The 22,365-nt window shown below is 37.1% G+C and overlaps 1 protein-coding gene across 1 annotated transcript; it reads right to left on the bottom strand.

The window, feature by feature from the left end:
- Positions 1-16,597: 16,597 nt before the first annotated feature.
- LOC132856167 (transmembrane protein 271-like) lies at positions 16,598-18,012 on the bottom strand. The gene has a single exon (XM_060885626.1). It carries the CDS (start codon positions 17,656-17,658, stop codon positions 16,849-16,851), a length of 810 nt encoding a protein of 269 aa, XP_060741609.1. The 5' UTR covers positions 17,659-18,012; the 3' UTR covers positions 16,598-16,848.
- Positions 18,013-22,365: the final 4,353 nt, after the last annotated feature.

Raw genomic sequence — 22,365 nt, 5'->3', positions numbered from 1 at the left:
GAATGCTCCCTGTGTCTCTGGGTTCATGTCTCTCCACATCTCATTCCCTCTTCACTCACTCACAATGGTCTGACATACCTGCCTGTTCAACATGCTGTCGCCTAGCAACCTATTGTCTGCTCAAAACTGTCTATCATTATCAGGAATTGCTTCTCAACTCGAAGAGCCCGAGTCCGACATGAGAATACAGAGACGAGTTTCTCTTCATTTTGCTCCTATGACAGAATTACAGTCTCTCTGTGATTACAGCCAGCTGTTCACTGAATCAGCTTCGTGTTCTCACAACCATACATTGTTAGACAATAATTTAGAAAGGGATGGTTACGAACAGGGATTATAAAGGTTCAGCTGAGACAATCAGGGTCTTGTAGAAGTCCATCCTTTTTTGACATCCTGAAACTTTTCAAGCCCTCAATTATCTGGATGTCATAGTTTCTCTCAAAGAATATCAGGAATGTCTTCATCTGCTTCTGATTGCTGAAGTAAAATAGACTCCAAATACTGATGACAGAGATTTTGATATGTGAAATTGTTGGTACAAGCTGCCAGTTTAATGTGGTTAAAATGACTTGCAAAACTAAACTGCATTTCTCTTCGCATTTGAGTTTTTGTCTCTGCAGCTGATACACATAATTAAATGTGTAAGCTGCACTGCACAACCTGTTCTACTGTAGTTTACACATACAAAAAAATTTTTTTTAATAGGACTCAGGAACAGAATGTATTAATCTAAGATAGATTTAGTGTTTATTCTTTGTCACCTGTATACCCTAATACCCATTACTTTGAAACTCTGAAATACAGCATGACTAAAAGTAGACTACATTTCAGGTAGAAACAAATAACATTCTGTCAGTTAATCTGTCATCACTTGCATTGCTGAGGTAAAATAGCAGAGCCTGGTCGATGTTTTGATTGTTGAAATATGAAGCATTTCATGTAAAATGTATATTATTAAGCCAGCGTATTAAGTCATTCATCTTGCTTTATCCTGGTCAAAGAGTGGTCAATCTATCCTATCTATCCATGGATAGGATGCCAGTCCATCACAGTGCATCACACACACACACACACACACACACACACACACAGAGGATCGACCTGGCTGCAAAATACTGTAGTGTAGGCAGATTTTTTTTTCTTAATATAATAAAATAGAAACAAAAAACTTTAACATGACAAAACAGTCCAATCGTTTAAAATACATAACCTTGGAATACTTCAGAAATGTTGTTATGAATGATAAAGATTATTTTATGTTCTGTTTGCTATGATCTTTTTAAAATACAATGTGAAATTGACACAATGTCATGCTTATATATATATATTTAAGCTTCAGGGGTATAAAGTACTATAAGTAGTTTCATTCAAGTTAATACTCTCTTATACATGTGACATTGAAACTGGCTATTTAATATATATATATATATATATATATATATATATATATATATATATATATATATATATATATATATATATATAAATATATATGTATTGCAGCCATGGCTGAATATTCAGAAGAAGACAGCAAGTTAAGATGGCAGTCTCTTCAGACTTTTTGCAATTGGAACTAGCTGATTAATTGATTAGTAAAGTCATTTTTTTAGTCAGGTTTGGGTTGCAAGTCAAATAATTGTTTGGGTAAAAGTTAGATAACATTCTGCATGATTATATGAGGAAGTATTACAAGTGTTATAAGCTCTTACTAATAAAGTAAAAAACAAATGTATAATGTGGTGAATGTCATTTACCTCAAAAATGAATTATATAAGCTATAAAAGATTTCTATGTATTGTTCCTGATCTTCTGATGTAGAGAAAAGTGAATGTGGTACAATTTTGAATAGAGCTTGAGTATATAAGGCAAAGAAATGTATGGTAACGAGTGCAAAAAAAAAGGCATGTACAGTAGTAATCATCATCATCATCATCCTCACCATCATCATCCTCATCATCCTTATCATCATGGAGGCCATGGTGGCTTGATGGTTTTACATGTGCCTTTCAACTCCAGGGTTGGAGGTTATCCTTATTATTTGGGGATTTAATTACTCCAGTTTTGTCCAGCAGTCCAAAGACATGCATTGTAGGCTGCTTGTCATCTCTAAATTTTCCGTAGTGTGTGAAAATGTGTGTAAGTGTGTGAAGATTGTGATGAGCTGAGACCCCATCCAGGAAGTCCGCCACCTTGTGCCCCAAGTCTTCAGGATAGATCCCAAGCTCCCTGTAATCCTGATAAGTGGTACAGATAATTGATGGAAGTATCATCATCATAATAATAATAATAAGAAGAAGAAGAAGAAGAAGAAGAAGAAGAAGAAGAAGAAGAAGAAGAAGAAGAAGAAGAAGAATACAAAGCTTTAGATTGCTTTGCCTTTATCTGTGCTATAAATTCTTCTGCAACATGTCGGAATTAGGCATAGTTGCATAAGTACACAACAAGTACTTAATATACTTTATTCATGAATTGGTGCATCACACTTGTACATTGTGATAAAGCAATATAAAAAACAGAGTGTTCACCTCATTTATTCAAAGAGTTAAATGCCTAAACAAGCATATTTTTCACGTCCATTTGAGCAAAATAACGTAATGGGTAGCAATGAAAAATCTTTTGCTTAAATATGTTAATGCCTTTACTGTCACTTAGCAAAGGTCATGCCCATACGAAATCAAAATAAATTAAGTCTGTACCCTATAATCACAAAGTAGATTATTCACAGCAACCGTGCACCAATTCACCTAATGCTCTTTCTTAATAAGTGATTTAATAACTCATCAAGCCATTGTATGGTAAGTAAAGTTTATAGCAAAGCTTCTTCCCTTCCTGTTCCTTCCCTCTTTCTGCATACCGGCAGGTGTCAGATTATGCAATTCAGAGAAAATAAGGCTAGCACCGATGACTCGGCAGCACAAAGTTGGCTGTGCTGTTGTGCTGACTAATGACAGCGGCATTTTGATTCTACGTCGGTTGCCTAAGTTTATCTTCTTTGTTCAGTCCAGCTCAAATCAGTTTTCTTTCTTTATTGCTGTCCAATGGCTCACTCCCATTTGGCAGCCATTTACTTGTAGAGAATTATGAATACCGTTTGTACAGAAGTAACATGAGTTTGAAACTACAGCCCAGTACATGGAGAGAGAAAAAGAACAACATACAAGCAGAGGGCTAAAATTTGAATTTAGCCAAAAGGTTTTATTATCATTATTATTATTATTATTATTATTAGTAGTAGTAGTAGTAGTAGTAGTAGTAGTAGTAGTAGTAGTTGTATTTACTGAACTTACATTAAGTATTTGTACACTTAAGCTCTTAAATTTCTCACCTTATTTACCCTGCTGTCCGGCCAAGATGTAATTCAAGGGAAAAGAGTTTCCATACTATAAAAGAAAAGCTATTAGATTTCCCAGAGAATGCAAAACACATTTCTGTGCTTTTGGCAAGATCATCATCCCTCCACAAGGTCTTTACTCTACAAGGAGTTTATTTTCTTAAAGTTCTTAAAGCTCTGGGGTATGTAAAATGTTCTCAAATGCCATTTTGAAAACTGCAGATTAATGGTTTATTGTTGGGTTTATTTATCGCCTGTGTTTGATAAAGAACCCAGTCATCATACTTGAGTAAAAATAAAGATATCTTTATGGGAATAACTGAAATAAAGGTTAAAGTAGCCCATGGGAAATTACTCAAGTAGAAGTATTTGACATCCTATCTACTGAACTGTTCTACCAAAAGTAGATGTTAAAAGTAGATAAATAATGATAGAAATATATATTCCCTGTGTAGATGTTATAACTGTTGTTACTAAAATTTAGCAATACAAAACAGTGTTCTAAGTCATACAGGTTTCTTTTTGTCAAGCACTGTTATTATATTATATTAACACAATACTATTATATAGTAATATTATTAACAATAAAGGCAATTACAAAAAGCTTGTAGATGGCACAGCTGGCAGAGCTGAACTTACTTCCTGGGTTACTAACTATGTGTAGTTTCACATGTTCTCCCTGTTGTTATGTGGGTTTCTGTCAGATTTCCTCTCACCACATGGTAATGGTGGGTCTTCTAAGCCAAAATTGACAATAGCTTTCAATGTGTAAGTGAATTTGTGTCACTTTAAGAACATCTCTTCCATTCAAAGTGTATTCCTACAAGATGCACGGTATGACCAAAGGTTTGTTGACCAAAGTTTTGTTGCTCATCCAGTCACAAGAGCATTAGTGAGGTCAGAAACTGATACCAGATGAGAAGGTCTGTCATGTAGTCACCATTTCATCCCTACTGTTGTGCTGAGGTAAGGGTTCTGTCCAGGACATTTGAGTTCTTCCACTCCGTCCTAGGCAGAGCATTTCCTAAGGGCCCTTCTTTGTACACAGGGGCATCGTCATGCTGGAAGAGGTTTGGTTTCCAATGAAAAGAATTTCTAATTGTTCTATATACTTTTGACCATATTGTGGGGAAAAATTGGTGAAAAAAGGGGGGATGGGGGCAATTTAAATAGCTTGTCTGCATTAGTTGTAACACGCTGGTAGTAGATTTTCCACTTATTTTCATATTTTTATTTTTATTCATATTTCTGTTTGTTGACTGCATGCTAGCACATACTGTATATATCTATAACAGTTAAAGATCAGGCCATGTTTTTTTCTCTTTATCTCTTCCTCTTACTAATCTGTTCAAATTTCTCATAAGTTAAGAGTGCAACCACTGCTGTTAAAACCTGTCTGCCTCAAGGTTCGATGTGTTGTGTGTTCCAAAATGCTTTTCTGCTCACAGTAATAGAGGGACTGAAAAAAAAAAAAAAAAAAAACACCAGTGTCTGGGAACTTACCATTTTCTTTAAAAAAAATTACAGAAGCATTCCTACAAAAACTGTAAGAAGGCACAGTATTTCAATTTCATTACTATAAAAGCATTTATATTGCTGAGCTTTCAGTTTCATTATCACAGTGCTGTGGTGTTGAAGCCTGACAGAATACAGTAAGTGCACCATCTTACAGCAATACTACAATACTTGCTTATAACCAATTCACATTTCAGCTCCCACTTAATAAAATGGGCTTTCCCAGGTATTCACTTTACTCTTATGCAGCAAATACACTCCTCCCTCTGGAAGATCCGATGCATTATGGGAGCACGTCCATTCTCCTCACCTGCACTCTCATTCTGCTCACAAATTCAATTTTCGCTGGACCATTTCCAACTTATCCAGTGCAGTGGCACACAAATCTCTTTCAAGGGCGCACACACATTCATACGCACGTCCGTCTCGCTCTGCCTTCCCTTCAAATGTTTTTATTAACACTTAATTTTATTATGACAATAAGAGGCAAATGAACTGCATAACTGAACAGTCGACAGTGTCCCACACTTATGCACACACAAACACGTATATTCACACGTATGCTCTTTTGTGTTATGTATTTTTACCTGTTCAGGCACACATATTGTTTTAGCTATCAACACATCTTCTTGCTTCTGACACCTGGATGACTTGTGGAAACGAGTCTGGATTTTTTTCTTTAAAATATCTCCAGCAATTAAATCTTTCCTTTGTATTTTGTGATAAACATAATACATTGCTTCACCAGTACTTTTCAAACATATAGATTTTCTGAAGTATTTCTGGAAGAAAATAGAGAACACCAATCCTGACTCTGTTGATACTGTCCTGATTAAAAGCATATCAGGTGGAACTTAGTGTTTGTCAACATCATTGTCACATTAGTATGCCAGATCTGGCTTTCTGTTCATTAGCGGTGTGAGCTTGTGCATATGCCATCACATCTGCCAAGTTTATATTTTTGCACGGCTCCATCAAACAGTGTCACCAAACGATTTGCCGGAGAGCTGCTCCCAGCACGCCTGAACAACTGTCGGTGTGGGATCAAGAGACCGCCTTTGGTATTAAAAAGGACATAGCACATGGCTATAAAATCACCTGCAATAAATGTAGAAACACCATCAGGGTCTACAGAGGACTGTATCTTTCAGCATGCCCCTTGTCCTGTCCATGTTAGCCTGAATGAATATGCTATTTGGGACACTTAAAAGTCTAAAATACAGGACAAAGTCAATATAAATGGATGAATTTAATAACCCTCAATGTAATTTTCTGTCTGAATGTCATTTTAGGAAAAGCTTGAGCAAATGAAAATGACCAAAATGCAGCTATTATGTTTGCAGATCCCTGTAGACAAAATGATTACTATATATATAACTTATATTTTTCAGGTTATGCCTCAATGACTCAAAATGAGTCGCTAAGTAAATCTGACTATTCAACTGATTCTATACATTCAAGATTTTCTAAGTCACTTATTCATGAAAAGTATCATTGCAATACTGCATGGAAAATGTTGCCAGTGTTATTTTTAGTTTTTTAGTTCCACAATGTAAGTTTTTTGCTCACAAGATTGCTGAATTTAGACTTAGATTTGGGTTGAGTAAAAGTAGAGTGTTTACAAAATGGCAAATGATAAGAGGTCAGTCACCTAATCTGGACCGAAATACCTAACGTTTTCAAATAGGTTTTTTTAGCCATTTCTTAAACCATTATTTTTATCGTGCGCTACATGCAGCGGTAACAAACAGGTATCCTATTCAGAGTGTATTCAGGCACTGGTGTTGGTCCTGGTGGTCAGGATTCTGCTCATGTTGAGGCTGTGTCTTAAACCAGTATTTTTAATCATGCGATACATATATTTCTGCTTATTTATATTTGTAAGAAATAAAAACATTTTGATTATTGCACCTTGACAACAGCATATATATAGCTGTGAAGATTTTATTCACACATACATTAGGAACAAAACATAATGTATTTTGATCTCACAGCCTTTAACTGGTATTACGCAAGATGTGCAGTTATGAAAGTATTGCAAGTCTTACTTTTAGCTCAACTCTTCCTGGATTCTCCTAAATCATTGGCACTATTAAAAACAAATAGCGCATGAAAAAAGACTCCTTGACATATTGATTTCCACCTGTATGTTTACGTGTGTTATAATTCACACAGTTATTATTAATTAATACACACGTATTGACCGCTCACATAACTTATTCTCTTGCTCATACAAATGTAAAGTATTTTTGGAATATTTGATGTTCCCCAGCAATATTTAAGTAATATTGATCCTGAAGAAAAATGGCAGATATAAGTAGATGTTACTCACCTGAATAAAGAAATGTGTGTGCTTTTAGAGAGGGGTTGAAAAACCAGTGCTGCTGATTATCCACAAGTCTAACAAATAGGGTTGTATTCTTTTGGGAGATAAGGTTATTTCAAGTGGTGCACCAGAACTGTTTTCTGCTCAGTGTAATTGTCTCAAAGTCACTCCTCTATATGAAGTCATTTGCCTCAAGTCTTTATTGATGATGTTACTGTTTACTGAGCAAGATTAATTCTATTAGGTTGTGCTGGCGATAATGTCTCAGACGCACGGCTTCATTATGAGGCCACTTTATCACTTTATCTTACGGTGTCCTTCTTGTTCAATTGTATTTACATCTAAGAACTATCAGCACCCTTAAAGGGAATTACAGAAAATAAACATTACATACGAGTTATCTCATAATTTCCACTAAAAACAGTCGGAGAAACAACCTTCCTTGGAATGACAAAAAATATTCTTATTATCTTCCTTATTAAACAGTTCAGATATTTTATTGAATAAGCTTAAAAGTGAGAAATATAATGCTAGATTCACAGGGATGTTTTTGTATGAATGGGCAATTTAGTCAGCTTCTTGTTGCAAACTAAATGCATGGCATGCAATTTACAATCATATAGTCATATTTATTTTTCATGTGCCATCTGTGAGATTTAGTAAGACAGCTGTTAGTTATTGCACCCTGTCATCATGCAGACTTACAGAAACATCTATAACAAGCAAAATGATTCAGTGGAACAGATTTTAAGCTATTAATATGGAAATTGTTTGTATGGATGGCATTTCTCTTAAAAAATAAAACTACATATTACATCTTTAAAACAATTTTTATAAATGTTTAATTTCCCAACTGACTAAATATAAGGGTAAAATAACTAACTGAATAAATACTTTTTTGTTTTGCTTTTTCTGAAAGCAAACCTATCAGAAGGACTTCTTTTAGAGAAAACATCAATAGAACTACAATTGTAATATTTTACTGTGATTATAAGAGACCAGAACATTTAGTAAGAAATTAATAGTGTATACAGGAAAAAGTGCTAATGTGGTGGATCATTGATGTTTTTTGGGTTTTTTTTGTGGATGGTGGTTCATGTGATTGATTTAATCATGAATTCAACCAGGATATTTTAATCCAAAAACCAGTATCCTCTGTCATAATTGGATCTTTCAACAAGGTAAATACACCAAGGATATATCCAACTCAACTATGAACGGTTTGAAGGAACCTAAAGTCTGTGTTTTTAGATTGGACGTTTTGGTCTCCGAATTTGATCTTTTTTAGTCTTAACTGAAGAAGCAGTTCCATATGAACAATATGAACTTACATATGAAATGTTCTGTAGTGTGAAATGTTTAAAAGTCCCTTTCCAACCTTGTTAGACATTACAGGAAGTAAGTCATTTCTATCATATTCTTTCCATAGAAGGTGTAGGGGTGCCAATTCTTTTGAGACCTGTTTTTGTTTTTACAGAAATATGAACAGGGAAAAGACATTTAACAACACTACAATAACAACATAAAATTCATAAAACAGCATGAATTAATAAAGAAAGAGTAGTTTTTTTTTAAGGATTTGTCCTTTAATGATTTGTGATATTATGGTATTAGTCAGTGAACATTACAAAGCAATATGTTTGCTTTATAATCCACAGAAAATATATCAGTTATCTTCATTGTATGTACTTTTTTATTTCCATTGCAAAAGCATGAATATATTTCCTCAAAGACAAAAATGAGTCATGACAAATTTTGCTGACTAGATGAAGCATATGTGCATAGTTATGATATCATTGCAAATGTCAACACTGTGCATTTTATGATTTAATCAGTTTTCACTTTTTGCTATGTTATGTAAATATATGTAAATATATCATATGAATTATCCAATCAATGTTTTGCCAAAAAATATTAGCATAAGAATGACACACTGTGAGAGAGTCACGTGCTAAGAAATGTCAAGAGATTAAAACATACAGAGCGCTATTACTAAGCTAGCATACTTTATTCACATATATCCCCGACAGGGAATTGGATGTGTGCTAGTTTCTAACAGATGTTGGAATAACAGGAACTGATATAGATATTTTTTTATTTCACTATTCCTGTAAGAAGGATTACAAATAGAAAATTCTTACATTATAAGAGAAAAGAAATAAGGAATGCAAAATCACTCAAAAATTTGAAAAAACTTGGACAGAAATGGGTGCTGGTAGCTAGTGTCCTAGCATGTCATCAGTCTACTAATAGATTTCATGGCCATGAGTCTGTAAACCGCAGAGTACCCTCGAGCGTTACCTCCATGCACAACTCTCCATCTTGTGAGGCTTTCAAAAAAACATGACCAGTCAAGGTGTGTTTCATTCGCTGTGCACTTGACGGATGGAAATTCTCCATGATGCAGTGCTTCTTCTCATCATTCTATTAAAGTGACACTAATTACAGTGGATTTGCATAACTGTGGGCCCTGCCGTCAGAATGAGCTTAGGTCTGTATCTGTCACACAAGTCATCAGTACATGGTACAGGAGCTATTTCCTAAAACCTGAAAGCTGTGCAAGCATTCACAGTGAAATAAGATGCTAGTTTTATATGCAGTGACATTTCCAGGCATGATATAATGCCATATAATGAGAGCTTTAAAGGTGGATTACAAATGTCTTATGATAAATATACTATTTCCATATTGTATTATCAGTCTCTATAATATTGTTCAGATGTATTCCCTCACATTCATAAATTTTGTCATTTAGAATTTTGTTGCTCAGAGTTATAAAATAAACATTATAGACAGAGAATCCAGTTCTCCATTTTCTCTAAACTTCCCTCCAGCTGCTTACCTTAAATAAAAATTTCTCTCATTAAAAAATATGGGGCAAAAATATCAACACTCCAAGAGAACATTATGCAGAAAATAAATGCAGACTGACATGCTTAAAATATATTTTTAATTTTTTTTCTCAGTCTCCAGTCTGCTGCCTTCGACTAAGGATAAGGTTGCATACATGAAAAATCCTCAGTATTTAAAAACCGATATGAGAATGACAGGAAGAAGTCTGAGGAGGTAAGAATATCAGTAAATCAATTGAAGTTGCAGTACAGCTTTAACCAAAAATTTTAAGCTGTGCAAGCATTTGGAGTGAAATAAGCTAGTTTTAGATCCGGTGACATTTACTTTAACTGTATAATGCAATGAAATGATTAAGTGCTTCAAAGGTGGAGTAAAAATGCTTAGCCATACACACAATATAAAATGTTATTAAAATCATACAATGGCCTTTGCATACTGGATTTGGAGCAAGAGATGCATCACGCTGATTATTAAAAACCAGGAAAATCTAGACATTCAGATAAATGGTTGCTTTATACTGAGCAGATTGTGTTCAGTCTTAGTGATAGAAAAAGTCTAATGAGGTCAGTCTAAGTGATTTTTGGCTGCAGTTTTGAACACTGTATCTGTATTTTGGCCGATTGACCATTTCAACCTACTTTAAAAACTTTACCATCAGGACTGTAAGACAGAACTGTTAAATGAGCTATATTTGCTGTTACCTATATATATATTTCTGCAAATCAAACAGTGCATAATTTTGACTTCAAATTCTGATCTTAACTCAACAGTCTAACAATGTTCAAATCCTTTAAATATCCCACAGAAAACATTGCTTTATTTTGGTTAAAAAAATTAAACCACGTTGTTCCCATTGCTTGGCATCATATAATGTCAGTGTCAACAACACTAGCCAAAAAGTACAGCAGGTCCCCTTTCTGAGAATGTCCTACTGTCATCTCTAATGGTTTAGGAAGTCTACAGTGAACGTACAATCAATTCTTCCTTTACTGAAGATGGGTTCTGCCTTTAATGTCTGGAGCTTTTCCAGAAGCATCTTCTACCTGGCCACTGCACCAAGACAAATGGATCTATACATAACGAGGCGCTTTTAGCAGAGATCAATTCCCGCTTTCCATCAACGATGTGTGTCCATATTTTTAAAGCCTGGGAAAGGATGTATCTTTGTCCAGAGGAGACAGAAGAGAAGAAGGACAACATAGTGTATAGAGGCTGCATTGTGCTTTGTAAGCACTTAGTCATGATTGCTCACTAGGTCTCATGAATTAGTGTCCACTCTTAAAAGTGTGGGCAGCAGTCCCATGATCAGGTTACACTAAAATCTCTTATGTAATATAATCACTTAAACAGCCAATACAGTGTAGATGTTCTTGTCAAAATGGTAGAAACCAAGGGCCATTATACCCTCAGGGACATGAGAATGTTCTTTATTACTTAATCATCTGATCAGCCATAAAAGAAAGCTTAATTGTTCCTACCACACCAATTGATTTTTTCCCTGTCAGCATTATGAATGACATTAACAGGGTGATTATGAAGGCTTGTCATTGTAAAATTGATCAATCTCTTACACATTACACCTCCTCCTCACTCAGCTTCTTTCTCTATTTTCTCCCACCTAATGGAAGTTCTTTCAGAGTTGTCACAATATCAAACTTTCCCATTAACTTTTAATATCTATTCATCTCAGTTAATTTCTTTCAGCTAATGTGTACCGTTCAGCTTGAAACAGTGTTGTCCTCTTTATTTCATCTTTGAGTTCACAATTAACAAAAGTCCTGAGAAGGAATGAAGCTAAGCCTGAGCTCATATTCGTGCAGTCTTTTCAGTACAAGAGCATCTTCGAATTAAGAAACCAGTCACTGTAAATTGTTCCTGAGGAGCAGCTTCAGGGTCTCATTATATACTGGAGGACAGTATTCCTTTCTCCCTCTGGCTTTTTGTTCGGTCTTCAACTAATCGTCAGTGCACAACCTGACACAAGACTTTTTTCATTCATGTGCAGCAACACACCTATGTACTCACTATTTTTCACTCTCTAAGAGAATCTCTAAAAAATATTTGGGTTTGTTATCCTCTGATCCTTCAAATCCACTGGATCTACAAAGGTTGTGCATCCTCCTTATCATTAAAAGTTGAAGATTTTAAAAGTCCAGATATACAAATTTAAACTAATTCAAAATTCCTCTGCTTTACTCTCCTGTCTAAATTTTACAGTTTTTCCAATTTTTATAAAATTAAATGCATATTCAGTAATACAAAAAATGTACAACTATAGATATATTGTTCTCCCTCTCTCTTTTTCCTGATAAAAATGATTAAAAAAAGTCACATGATCAAAATATCTTAATTATAAATATTAAATTTTCAGATGGCTAATGCCACAAAAAACAATGAAATCGAAAATATATTATTTGTTTGCAGAAAAAAATATCCACCGCAAGACATATATTTATATGCAATTTGTACCATGCAAATTACTTTATTTAATATATGAAAATACATAATATGCCACAGTAATTTTGTGTAATTATTTGATTTTAAACCAGAACACAGCTGGAGGACAGATTAAAGGAAAAAACAACTGTCTTTGGAAATAAACTGTGAAGATCCACCAAAACAGTTCTTAATTCACCATAGCAGTGATTCCACAAGTCTCTAGGATTGTAGAAAAGATCTTGCGAAGGCTGAAGAGAGCCAACCTCTGTCACCCCATCCTCAGCACCTACAGAGGGATGACAGACAGCACCCTGACCAGCTGTCTTACCGTGTGGTATGTGAACTGCACAAGGGAACTGAATGAGTCTCTGACCTCAAACCCAATAGTAGATTGTGAGAACAGCTGAAAAAATATTCAGTGTCTCTCTACCAACCAGCATCGCCTTATTAAAACTACATCAGCAAAACCCTCAGCATTGGTTTCAACCCCTCCTATCCCATGGAAGGTACAGGTGCGTCAGCACCACCACCATCAAACTTCCTTAACAGTTTCTCCCCTGAGGCAGTCAGATTACTTATGTACTCGTGTGTACTGTACTGAGTTCCTGGAGAAATGACATTTTGTTCCAATGTATATAAGCTATATAGAGGAATGGCCATAAAAACAACTTGACCTATAGTTATGACTGGACACAAGTGAGCAGTGGAGGGTTAAAGGTTTGCTTAAGAGTTGGTGATGCAGGGATCTGAACTCATGAAATTCTAATCAACAAGCCCAGTCGCCCAGTGCCTTAACTACTGAGGTAGAACTGCCCAGAGTGGAAGAAATGAACATTGTTCTTCTAAAGGATATTCCTTTCCTCCATGACTTTTGATTAGCTATACAACTGGGCTGAGATTGACGACTGTGATGGTTAAAGTTTCATTATTTCTTTATAACCACCGAGTAAACCACTGGGCTCTGTGTATACAGCATTGTCATCCTGGAATAGAGCACTGATCGGGATAAAAATGTTTCAGCATAGGATAAAAATAATCCTTCAGAAGTACTTTATATTTGCAGTGTCCTTTTCCCTCTATCAGACAAATGGATCCTAACTATACTGGCAAAATCCTACAACCTTACAGAGTCACCAGTTATTCCATTAATTTGTCATGTGTCTGTTGCTTTCTAAGCCCTTCTCACTGGAGCGGGACCACGAGAGAGAGACCAAACAAATGATAATGGAATGAAATGAAGCATGGAAAAGCTTATTTATAGGGTTTGGATGAGAAGAGTAATCACTTCATAAGGCCCAGCACTAAATCACCCACACCTAATTGAATTGCTGAAGAACACTAAAGTCATAAAACTAAATTGAGCAAACATGTTTCATTAAAGCTCTGATGGGAGCTAAATGAATTGAGTCTCTTAAAATATAAACTCTTCTCCGTGTTGCCTCTGATAAGGAATCCAATCACACTGAAAGGCAAATACATTTTTTCAACTGCTGCTTGTTTTCAGTCTTTCACTTGATGACAATGTGTAGTTTTAAAGACAGCTCCTGAATTGTGTTACGCATTTAAAGGATTCGATTCAAAATGTATCGTTTTTCCCATAAACCGCACTCACTGCAGCACTCACTAATGGAAACAATCTATTCCTTAGTTCCTTTCAAGCATCTCTCACTCCTTGCTCCTCCCTAGCTCTCTCTCTCTCTGTCTCTCTCTCTGTCTCTCTGTCTCTCTATCTCTCTCGCCAACATATCTCTGTGTCAGGTGACAGAATGCAGTAATCACAGTAGTAGAGTCGAGACCTTGGATCGCATCCAGGACTGTCTGTATCAGACCGAGTTTCATAGCAGAAAACCCCTCTGTCTGCTCTGGATTACAATTACACCTCTACAGTCAAAGAAATAATGTGTCTCTTACCACTCTGAGAGGTAAATGCTGGAAAGAAATATTTTTAAGGGATTTGGGAACTTAGTAATAAAGCATTTAACGCATTCAAATGGATACCATCGTGAACCAGAATACAGTGACTGAAACAATGAGGCATCTTTTTGACAATATACAAGAAATGATAGAAATTAACATTTAAGTACCAGCTTAGAACATACTGCAATCACATTAAAGTGTCACTGTTTGTTTTTAAATTTCTATATGCTTTGTAACAGATACCTGATATCTGATGATACAGAAGATGGTTCTAGTATTAAACGTGGACTCTTGTACTGCAAATATGCAAATGAAGAGCCTGCCAAATTCATCTCAGGGTTTGACAGAAACATATTTAGGGCAATTAGCTACTTCCTACAATTGGTGAGGTTATTTCACTCATTAAAATTATAATGAATTCAACTCAGTGATTTGCATGTTAGGACTAACAAAGTAATCTCTTTGACATTTATTAAGCTGCTCAAAGCATGACCTCGAACACTCATATGACTATTACAGTGCAAAATGTCCTTGCTTCTTCTTCCATATGTCTGTCTATGTGAGATATACAGACGAAGCCTTCATAGATCACAACTGCTTTTTATTACACAAATAAGTGTTTAATTCTGCATTAAAAAACATTAACCTTAGTATTTAATTATAGGAGAAAAACAGCCCCAGGCATATACATGCCAGTAATAAAGTCAAGCATGACTTTGTTAAGTTCTGTCCTGCTCACTTGAATAATATATAACAGAAAACAGAAAGGGAATTGGGCAGAGTGGCAAAATCGACTAAATTTTGTCTCAAATAACTAAATTAAACCATTTTAAAAACATGTCATAAATGACTAAAAAGTCAACAAGACATTCTTCTCCTGCAGTTTCAGGGATTTTAGCACGATCCTAAATCACCGTAACTTGTACATGTGGAAAAGTTTTCTTGCAGTTGTCGACCCAGCTTCTGTTCCCAGAAATTTAAATGCATGACAGTTATCCACCCCATGGAGATGCATGACAAGTCACACATATAAAACAGAGTGAATGCAATCATAGATTACACCGACTTATTTTTCACCAAGGCTTTTCTGCAACAGAATTTTTTAAAAGGTTCTCGCAAAACATCTAAGACATAGTTGTCAGTAGTTTGTGCTGTTTGACCTTCACCCACTAAGCTAACATTTCACTTTCATTAGGTAACTATTGGCAAAAAAGGCCAAAAGTCACACTACAATGCCTTTCCAAGGCAAAATTTACATGATAATGTGTCAGTAAACTATATGATGAATCATAGTTGAAGCTACTGTCACAAATGCACGATGAGGAAAGCCAGTGAAGTGTAATCCATCATACTTTGCTAAGCATTATGCATGGAAAGATCAAGATTGATCTCATGGCGATGAACTGAGCACAATCTTACCCTTCTTACACAATCTTTTTCTGTTTAGCAAAACTGATCTATGAACTTTTTTATATTTTTACATCATTTTAGCTTATATAATAACAGGTAATCTCTTTGTTCTTGCTGCAGCTACAATTATATTTTTGTTCATCCTTGAACTTTCATTGCCAGTAGGAAAATGTGAATCACTATTAAGTGCACTTCTAAGGTGTTGCAGCATATTAAAAGTGATGCAGGGTTATTGTTTTCCATCCCTCCTGTTCCTCACAAGCTCATCAGCATGCTTTTATGGCAGCTGTTTATATAACAAATAAAGGCTTGAAAGCTTGGTGATTTTGCATTTCAGTGTTTAGAGAGAAGCACAACACCACAGGTGTATAATAACATTATTCTATTTTAGAACTGCTGCAGCTTTCATTAACCATAATGTAGGCTGTAATTGTATCAAAGAATTGCATGGTGTTTTTCACCGTGTTTTGTGTCTCCAGTCTGTTTAGATATAAAAAAAGAACCCCAGGTGCATTTCAAAGACCTGTTTGCTGCTAGCATAATTACCTGTTGACAAAGTAGGCCAAAGAACCTTAGAGGCGCACAAGCTACCATCTTTACATGATTAATTCCTGAAATATAAGAGTTGTGCTTATTTTGACTTGATGACTTGCATGAAATATCTACGGCATAGAAAGGTGAATATCCTTTTTTTTTTATTCATGAGCCAAACGGAGGTAATATGACAATAAACCAACGGAGTGACATCAACCAACGTACATGGGCATAAGATGTTGTGTACAATCAGAGATTCAAAACAAGTGCTGTGTTAAAAAGTCACCAGGCCTTTATATTTATAATCTGAATATATATCTTACCATTTTAGTTCAGTTTTCCTACAGGCAGTTCACTGAGTGTAGCATGTACTTACTTGCCCACTTCCTATGACAAAGGGAGCAATGCGTTAATACATTCTGCTTATTATTTAGCCGAGAAAGGGACGCGTGTGCGTCTGATGTCCGGGGCCAGTGATTGTCACTGCAGATTAGAGATGTGGTTTTGTAACTTTCTCTCTGTTTTAACACTCAAACGCTTTGTTCCTCCTTTCTCCGGGGAATATGTCCTCGTAGGCCGGCGGTGAGTCGTTAGCTGGCGGATATGAGAAACCGTACACGTGGTGGAGCTCGTTTTGGGAAGGCACGTAGCCCGGTAGTTCGATAGACGGATGACCGCTTTTCCGCGCCTCTGCACCGTCCTCGCGCGCCTGGGAGCCGCACGCCGCTAAGCTGATATAGGAGACCGACCGAAAGTTGGCGGCCACTGTGAGCTCGCGCTCCTCGACAAGCAAGACCTCGCGCGCGCTGCGCCTGTGCGCTCTGCGCCTCCGGTAAACCTGAGCCGCCTGGTACCGCTTGATGACCACCAGGTTTACAAGCCCAATGAGGCACTCGAGCGCGTTAAGCACGGTGGACGCCACCAGGCCGCGCTGGTAATCCTTGAGGCGCCCGCACGCCGCAGGTACATCCAATGTGTCCAGGCAGTAGCGCGAGTACTTCCGCTCCACGAGTGACACGGCGTCTCCGTCTACCACCGCGCCCGAGAACGCAGTGAGCACGCCGAGCAGGAACACAAGAAGCCCAAAGAGGAAAAAATTGCGACACGCAGCTTTGCCCCTGCAGCAGAGCAACGCAATGGCCAGCAGTGACTGTCCAAGTCCGAGCAGGATTCCCGAGTAAAACGCACCAGCAGCCGCGCTCAGTTGGAAGTGCGCTTTTACTTTGGCTCCCAGAGAGAGACACTCGAACCCCACCACTGCTGCGCTCACGGCGCACGCGAATAGCAGGCTGCTGGAGACGACGGCGCACGCTCCTTTGCCACTCAACTTCATTATAATCCTCCTCTGACTCGTCCGGCCCGTCTCCCTCCTTCATCCTCCTTGGTCCTCTTCTCCAGCTCTTCTTGAAGTGCCCTCACAATGGGACATGACTTGCCGATGGCTGCTTGCAGAACGGAGGATGTGCGGAGCCACGTGCCGTGCCGCCGTTTGCCACCGCTTCCTCAACGGATGAATAATTGATGGGCAGGGCGCGCTCCTTCTGCGGTAACAGCCGCCCAAATCCAGCTTAAAGGTAGCGATTACCTTCATGACCTTCTCCCGCCATCCACTTCCGTAGGGCTTAGTCGTGAAGACCGAGAGGAAAGACTCTGCCTCCCGCTCTTACAGCCCTCCAGCGCGCGCCGCCGTGAGCAAGCGCACATCAGTGAGACTAGCTTTCAGTCTGAGCTTTGAACTCGCTCCACTCCGACTGGCTGCAAACTCGAGAATGCGACACGTAGTGATGCTTTCTTTCACTGCTTCCCCATTCTCAAACAGAATCTCGCTACAGATGGCTATACAGATACAGATTATATTTAGATGGCTTTCCCGATGTAAGCTGCTATAAGTAAAATGATGTTTTCAGCAGGAATATGGTTCAGAAACAGTGATTTGGACTATTATGAAGAAAGTGATGTAAAGTTCTGCTACGATCGTACATGCAAGGATGGCAAGTAAAGATAAAGACTATATCATGCAATATGCATAATAAAAGCTCCAAGAGCTGCCCATGGTGCTGAAACACTAGTGTTTTTTCAGGCGGAGCTGAGATTGGCTAATTAGGGAGTGGCTAATGTTACTTCTGTTCTGGTGATATGATAACTACATCCTTTTGAAATATAAGCCGTGTGGTTCTACGTGACTTTGTAATGATCAACGATATTTTATGAACCAAAGTCTTCTGCATGCAAAACCTTTATTGGGAAGATCAGTTTTTAACAGTTCTCCAAGACTAAGTATTGGAGAGCTGTTAAAAACTGATCTAGCATAACAGAAAAAAAAAATCTTAAATGTTTTATATTTATAATCCAGTGCCAAATGTCAAAATGTAAGGAAAAATAAGAGTTTAAAAGTTCTTTAGGCCAGAGGGTAAACAGTATTTGCACATCCGAGAACGTTCTGAAAAAGCAAATTCACTCAGTTACTCTGTGTGTGTGTGTGTGTGTGTGTGTGTGTGTGTGTGTTACTTTGTGTGTTCGGGAAGCACAAAGCTACATGGCATGGCATGCAAAGTCTCAAATTGAAATGAGAAAAGCTTTATCTTTCTGCAAAGTACAAGATTGTTTATATTCCTTTTGATTAACTGTTTTTATTTACCAACCCAATACATTCTCATTAAAACAGTTTAAATTATACAGAGAAGCTCTAATTTCAGCTATAGCAACCAACAATTATTCCCATGAGGGAGCTAATCACAGCAATTAAGCCAAGCTGCAGGTGTCAGCATGTCTCTGGCTTTTCTAAGGTTCGGGCTTCTTAACATGCAGCAAATGTACACCACTCACAAAAGTGTTCCTACTACAGTCTTACACACACTTAAAAGATAGCACACGTTAGGGTAATTATAGTATAGGTCTGGTTTGTTGGCACAATTACTTTTTGTGTAATGGTACTGGAAAACTCCAGAGTAAACACAATCATTACAGTTGCAAGCTGTTTTTCTTCCCCCAAGAGAAGAAGCAGGAAACCAGTGTAAACTAGGCCCTTGGTTCTAAATGGAAGTGAATCATATTCATTCAATCATCTCAGCTAACTATAAACACATACAGTCAAAAGGTACAAAGTGCTTTCATAATTAAATAGATGATAAATTGCTTTACAATCCACTTTTCTGAGAGTATCCTCAGTAATTAATATATACGTAATACTAAATACTTAATTTAGGTATATATATTAATATATATTTTGCCATATTGTCCATACCTAAATTAAGGACAGCAGGGATACTAATCCAGTTGAGATCTAAAATTAAAAAGGGCATTTTCTCTATTTAGAGTTTTTTACAGCACACTTAAGTGGCTCACTATGCAAAAATTATAAACTATCCAAAAAAAAAAAAAAACCTTTTGAATTTGGTAGTTTCTGACTTATTTTCAGTAATAACTTTATCCTAGTAGGGGTTGTAATGGATGTGGAGTTTATCCACACTCTTTCACTCCTAGAGGCAATTTATCTTAGCCAAAATACTCACTAGCAGGAAACCAGACAACCCAGAAGAAATCCACATGCACACTTTGAGAATAAGCAAGAAACTCCACACAGACATTAACCCAAGCTCGATGCTAACTTCTGCACCATCCCTCCTCACATTTCTGCAGCTTTAAATAAAATATCTCCTCACAGGAGAAATAATTGCTTTCCAAGCTCTGTAAATCCAAGGGAAAAAATGTTAGTGGACTACTAATATCCAACCAACCTGTTTGGTGGTCAGTTAGAAAAGCTCCTTCAAATGACTTTGTGTATTATATAATCCCCTGTAAAGGTATTGGAATGACAAGGCTAATTGTTTTGCTATACACTGAAGATATTCAGGTTTGAGTTTCCTTCTCTGGAAATGAAATGTTGCTCTGTTGGTTTAAGGTCTGGTGATTGACTTGGCCAGTATAAAACGCCCCACTTTTTCCCAGCAGGATGAAGTGCTTTGTTGAGTTAACAGTGTGTTTTAGGTCATTGTCTTGCTGCATAATGAAGGCTTAATAATGCTGCCTATTAAGAAATCAGATAAAGGTGGATGCATTTCTCAGTAAATTGGCAGACAGAATGTTTCTGTAGACTTCTGAATTTGTTTTGCTGAAGCTTTGTGGCTCAGCTCTGAATTTGCAAATTCCAATCTGATTCTGAGACCTTCTGATTCTTACTGCTCTCAAGGTATTCCTCGAAAAACGTGGATTGCCAGACCTTCATCTCTGCCCTGCGGAGGTAGTTAGTAATGTCACTGACTGGTACTTTAAGGGGTTTTCCTCATAGATATCAATACTTTTGTCATTAACTGCTGTTGTTTTCCATGGACAATCTGTTTCAATGTCTGCCTGTTAGTACACCAGTGGTTTCTTTCCTTTTCAAGACCATTCAAATTTCTGTGATGGCTATACCCATGTCTCTGATCGATTCTCCCTCTTTTCTCAGCTTCAAAGGGGTAGGACTGTGTTTATGTAGAAAAGAGATCAAACTGGTGCCATCGCCATACTGATGAGTTTGCTATTATTGTACAAGGATCACCATGGCTGTTGACAAAGAGATAAAAGAATAGGAAAGAGAGGTAGCTATTTGCAGAACCACACCACGCACACACAATCGTTGGGTTGCCATGGTGGGAAATGTTAGAGAAGAGAAGACAGAGAGACTATCCTGTTCTCTCAAGTGCATACACATGTGTGTATGACAGATACAGCTGCTCTGAAAGATTCCTGGGAGAATCACACAAAGCTGGAGAAGCATATTAGCTTCTCAAAATTAGAACCAGTATGGAAGACAAACATTCGTGTTAATGATATTACAATATTACAATAAGAAACCCAATACTTGTCATGCAGGTGACTTATTACATACACACAAATCATTATGTTGTCCAAATAGAGAAAAAATAGAGCTTAAAAAAGCCCATTTTCCTTCATAAATTACAATTCTCTCTTGACGATTCTAACAAAAAAATGATCAATTACAAATTTGAATTTGAAAGCAGAAATCTCAGAGAGGTAGATCACACAATCTGACTTGAAAAAATTAGCAAGACTCTGCTTTCTAATGTGTTAAAATTCAATATTCTAGATGTCCACAACCTGATCAGGGTATATACAGTAGCACACAGCAGGCATACTTAATCCCAATCTGATTTCTCCTTATTTTTTATTTCCTTTCTTCTAAGTATATATTTACTATCAGTCATACTCATGGACACATGCCTGACTGACTGTCACATTAGAATAAGAAATAAAACACTACAACTTGAAATACACCTGGGAACAATAAGCATGCAGGATTTAATAAGGTTCTGAAATGAGCATTAGTGAACTCATTGGTATTCCTTCCCTGTGCTAGGATACAGATAAGGGTTTACCTGTCCAGCATCATGAAACACTAAATTTTCCACACACACGCGCGCACGCGCACACACACACACACACACACACACACACACACACACACACACACACACACACACACACACACACACACACACACACACACACACACAGAGATAATCAGAGCCTAGAGACTCAAGTGTGGCTTAGCAACTATTGTTTCAAATATCAAAAGTTGTGAAATGCACTTAATATGTTAACACAGACATTCTTCAGTGATTTAAAACATACCCACGTGTTGAATGATTGTGCTCTAGGTTGATGTTAAACCATGAAAGACCTCTGTGACTTGTCACATGGTAGTTTGTGTTGGGTGATTGAGTCCTTGGCACACCCTAAAATTAATAATGATTTGGTATCATTTCTTACAGACCTCCTCCGATGAGTTTCTACCTCATTTACTTTCATGTACCTGGTATTTCCCTTGTCGGCTATAAAAAATAAAAAAAAAGCTTACTAGGAACCTCCTCTCTCCTTTCTGCATATAAAAACCGGTCACAGGTTATTTATATTTGGAAGCAGATCGAGACTTATGAGGACTATGAAACCAGATAGGAGTTGTAAAACCAAACAGTTCACATCAGTTCTATTTGTACAGCTCAGTTAATAGTAGATCTTGTCATAAAACAGCTTTATG

The sequence above is a fragment of the Tachysurus vachellii genome, chromosome 13 (genome assembly GCF_030014155.1).
Source record: "Tachysurus vachellii isolate PV-2020 chromosome 13, HZAU_Pvac_v1, whole genome shotgun sequence".
Taxonomy (NCBI): Eukaryota; Metazoa; Chordata; class Actinopteri; order Siluriformes; family Bagridae; genus Tachysurus; species Tachysurus vachellii.
Note: the sequence above shows the minus strand (reverse complement) of the source record. Positions and strands in the feature narration are given on the sequence as shown.

What these genes read in the sequence shown, in the direction of transcription:
- LOC132856167 (XM_060885626.1), bottom strand. Translation starts at nt 17,658, where the DNA reads ATGAAGTTGAGTGGCAAAGGAGCGTGCGCCGTCGTCTCCAGCAGCCTG.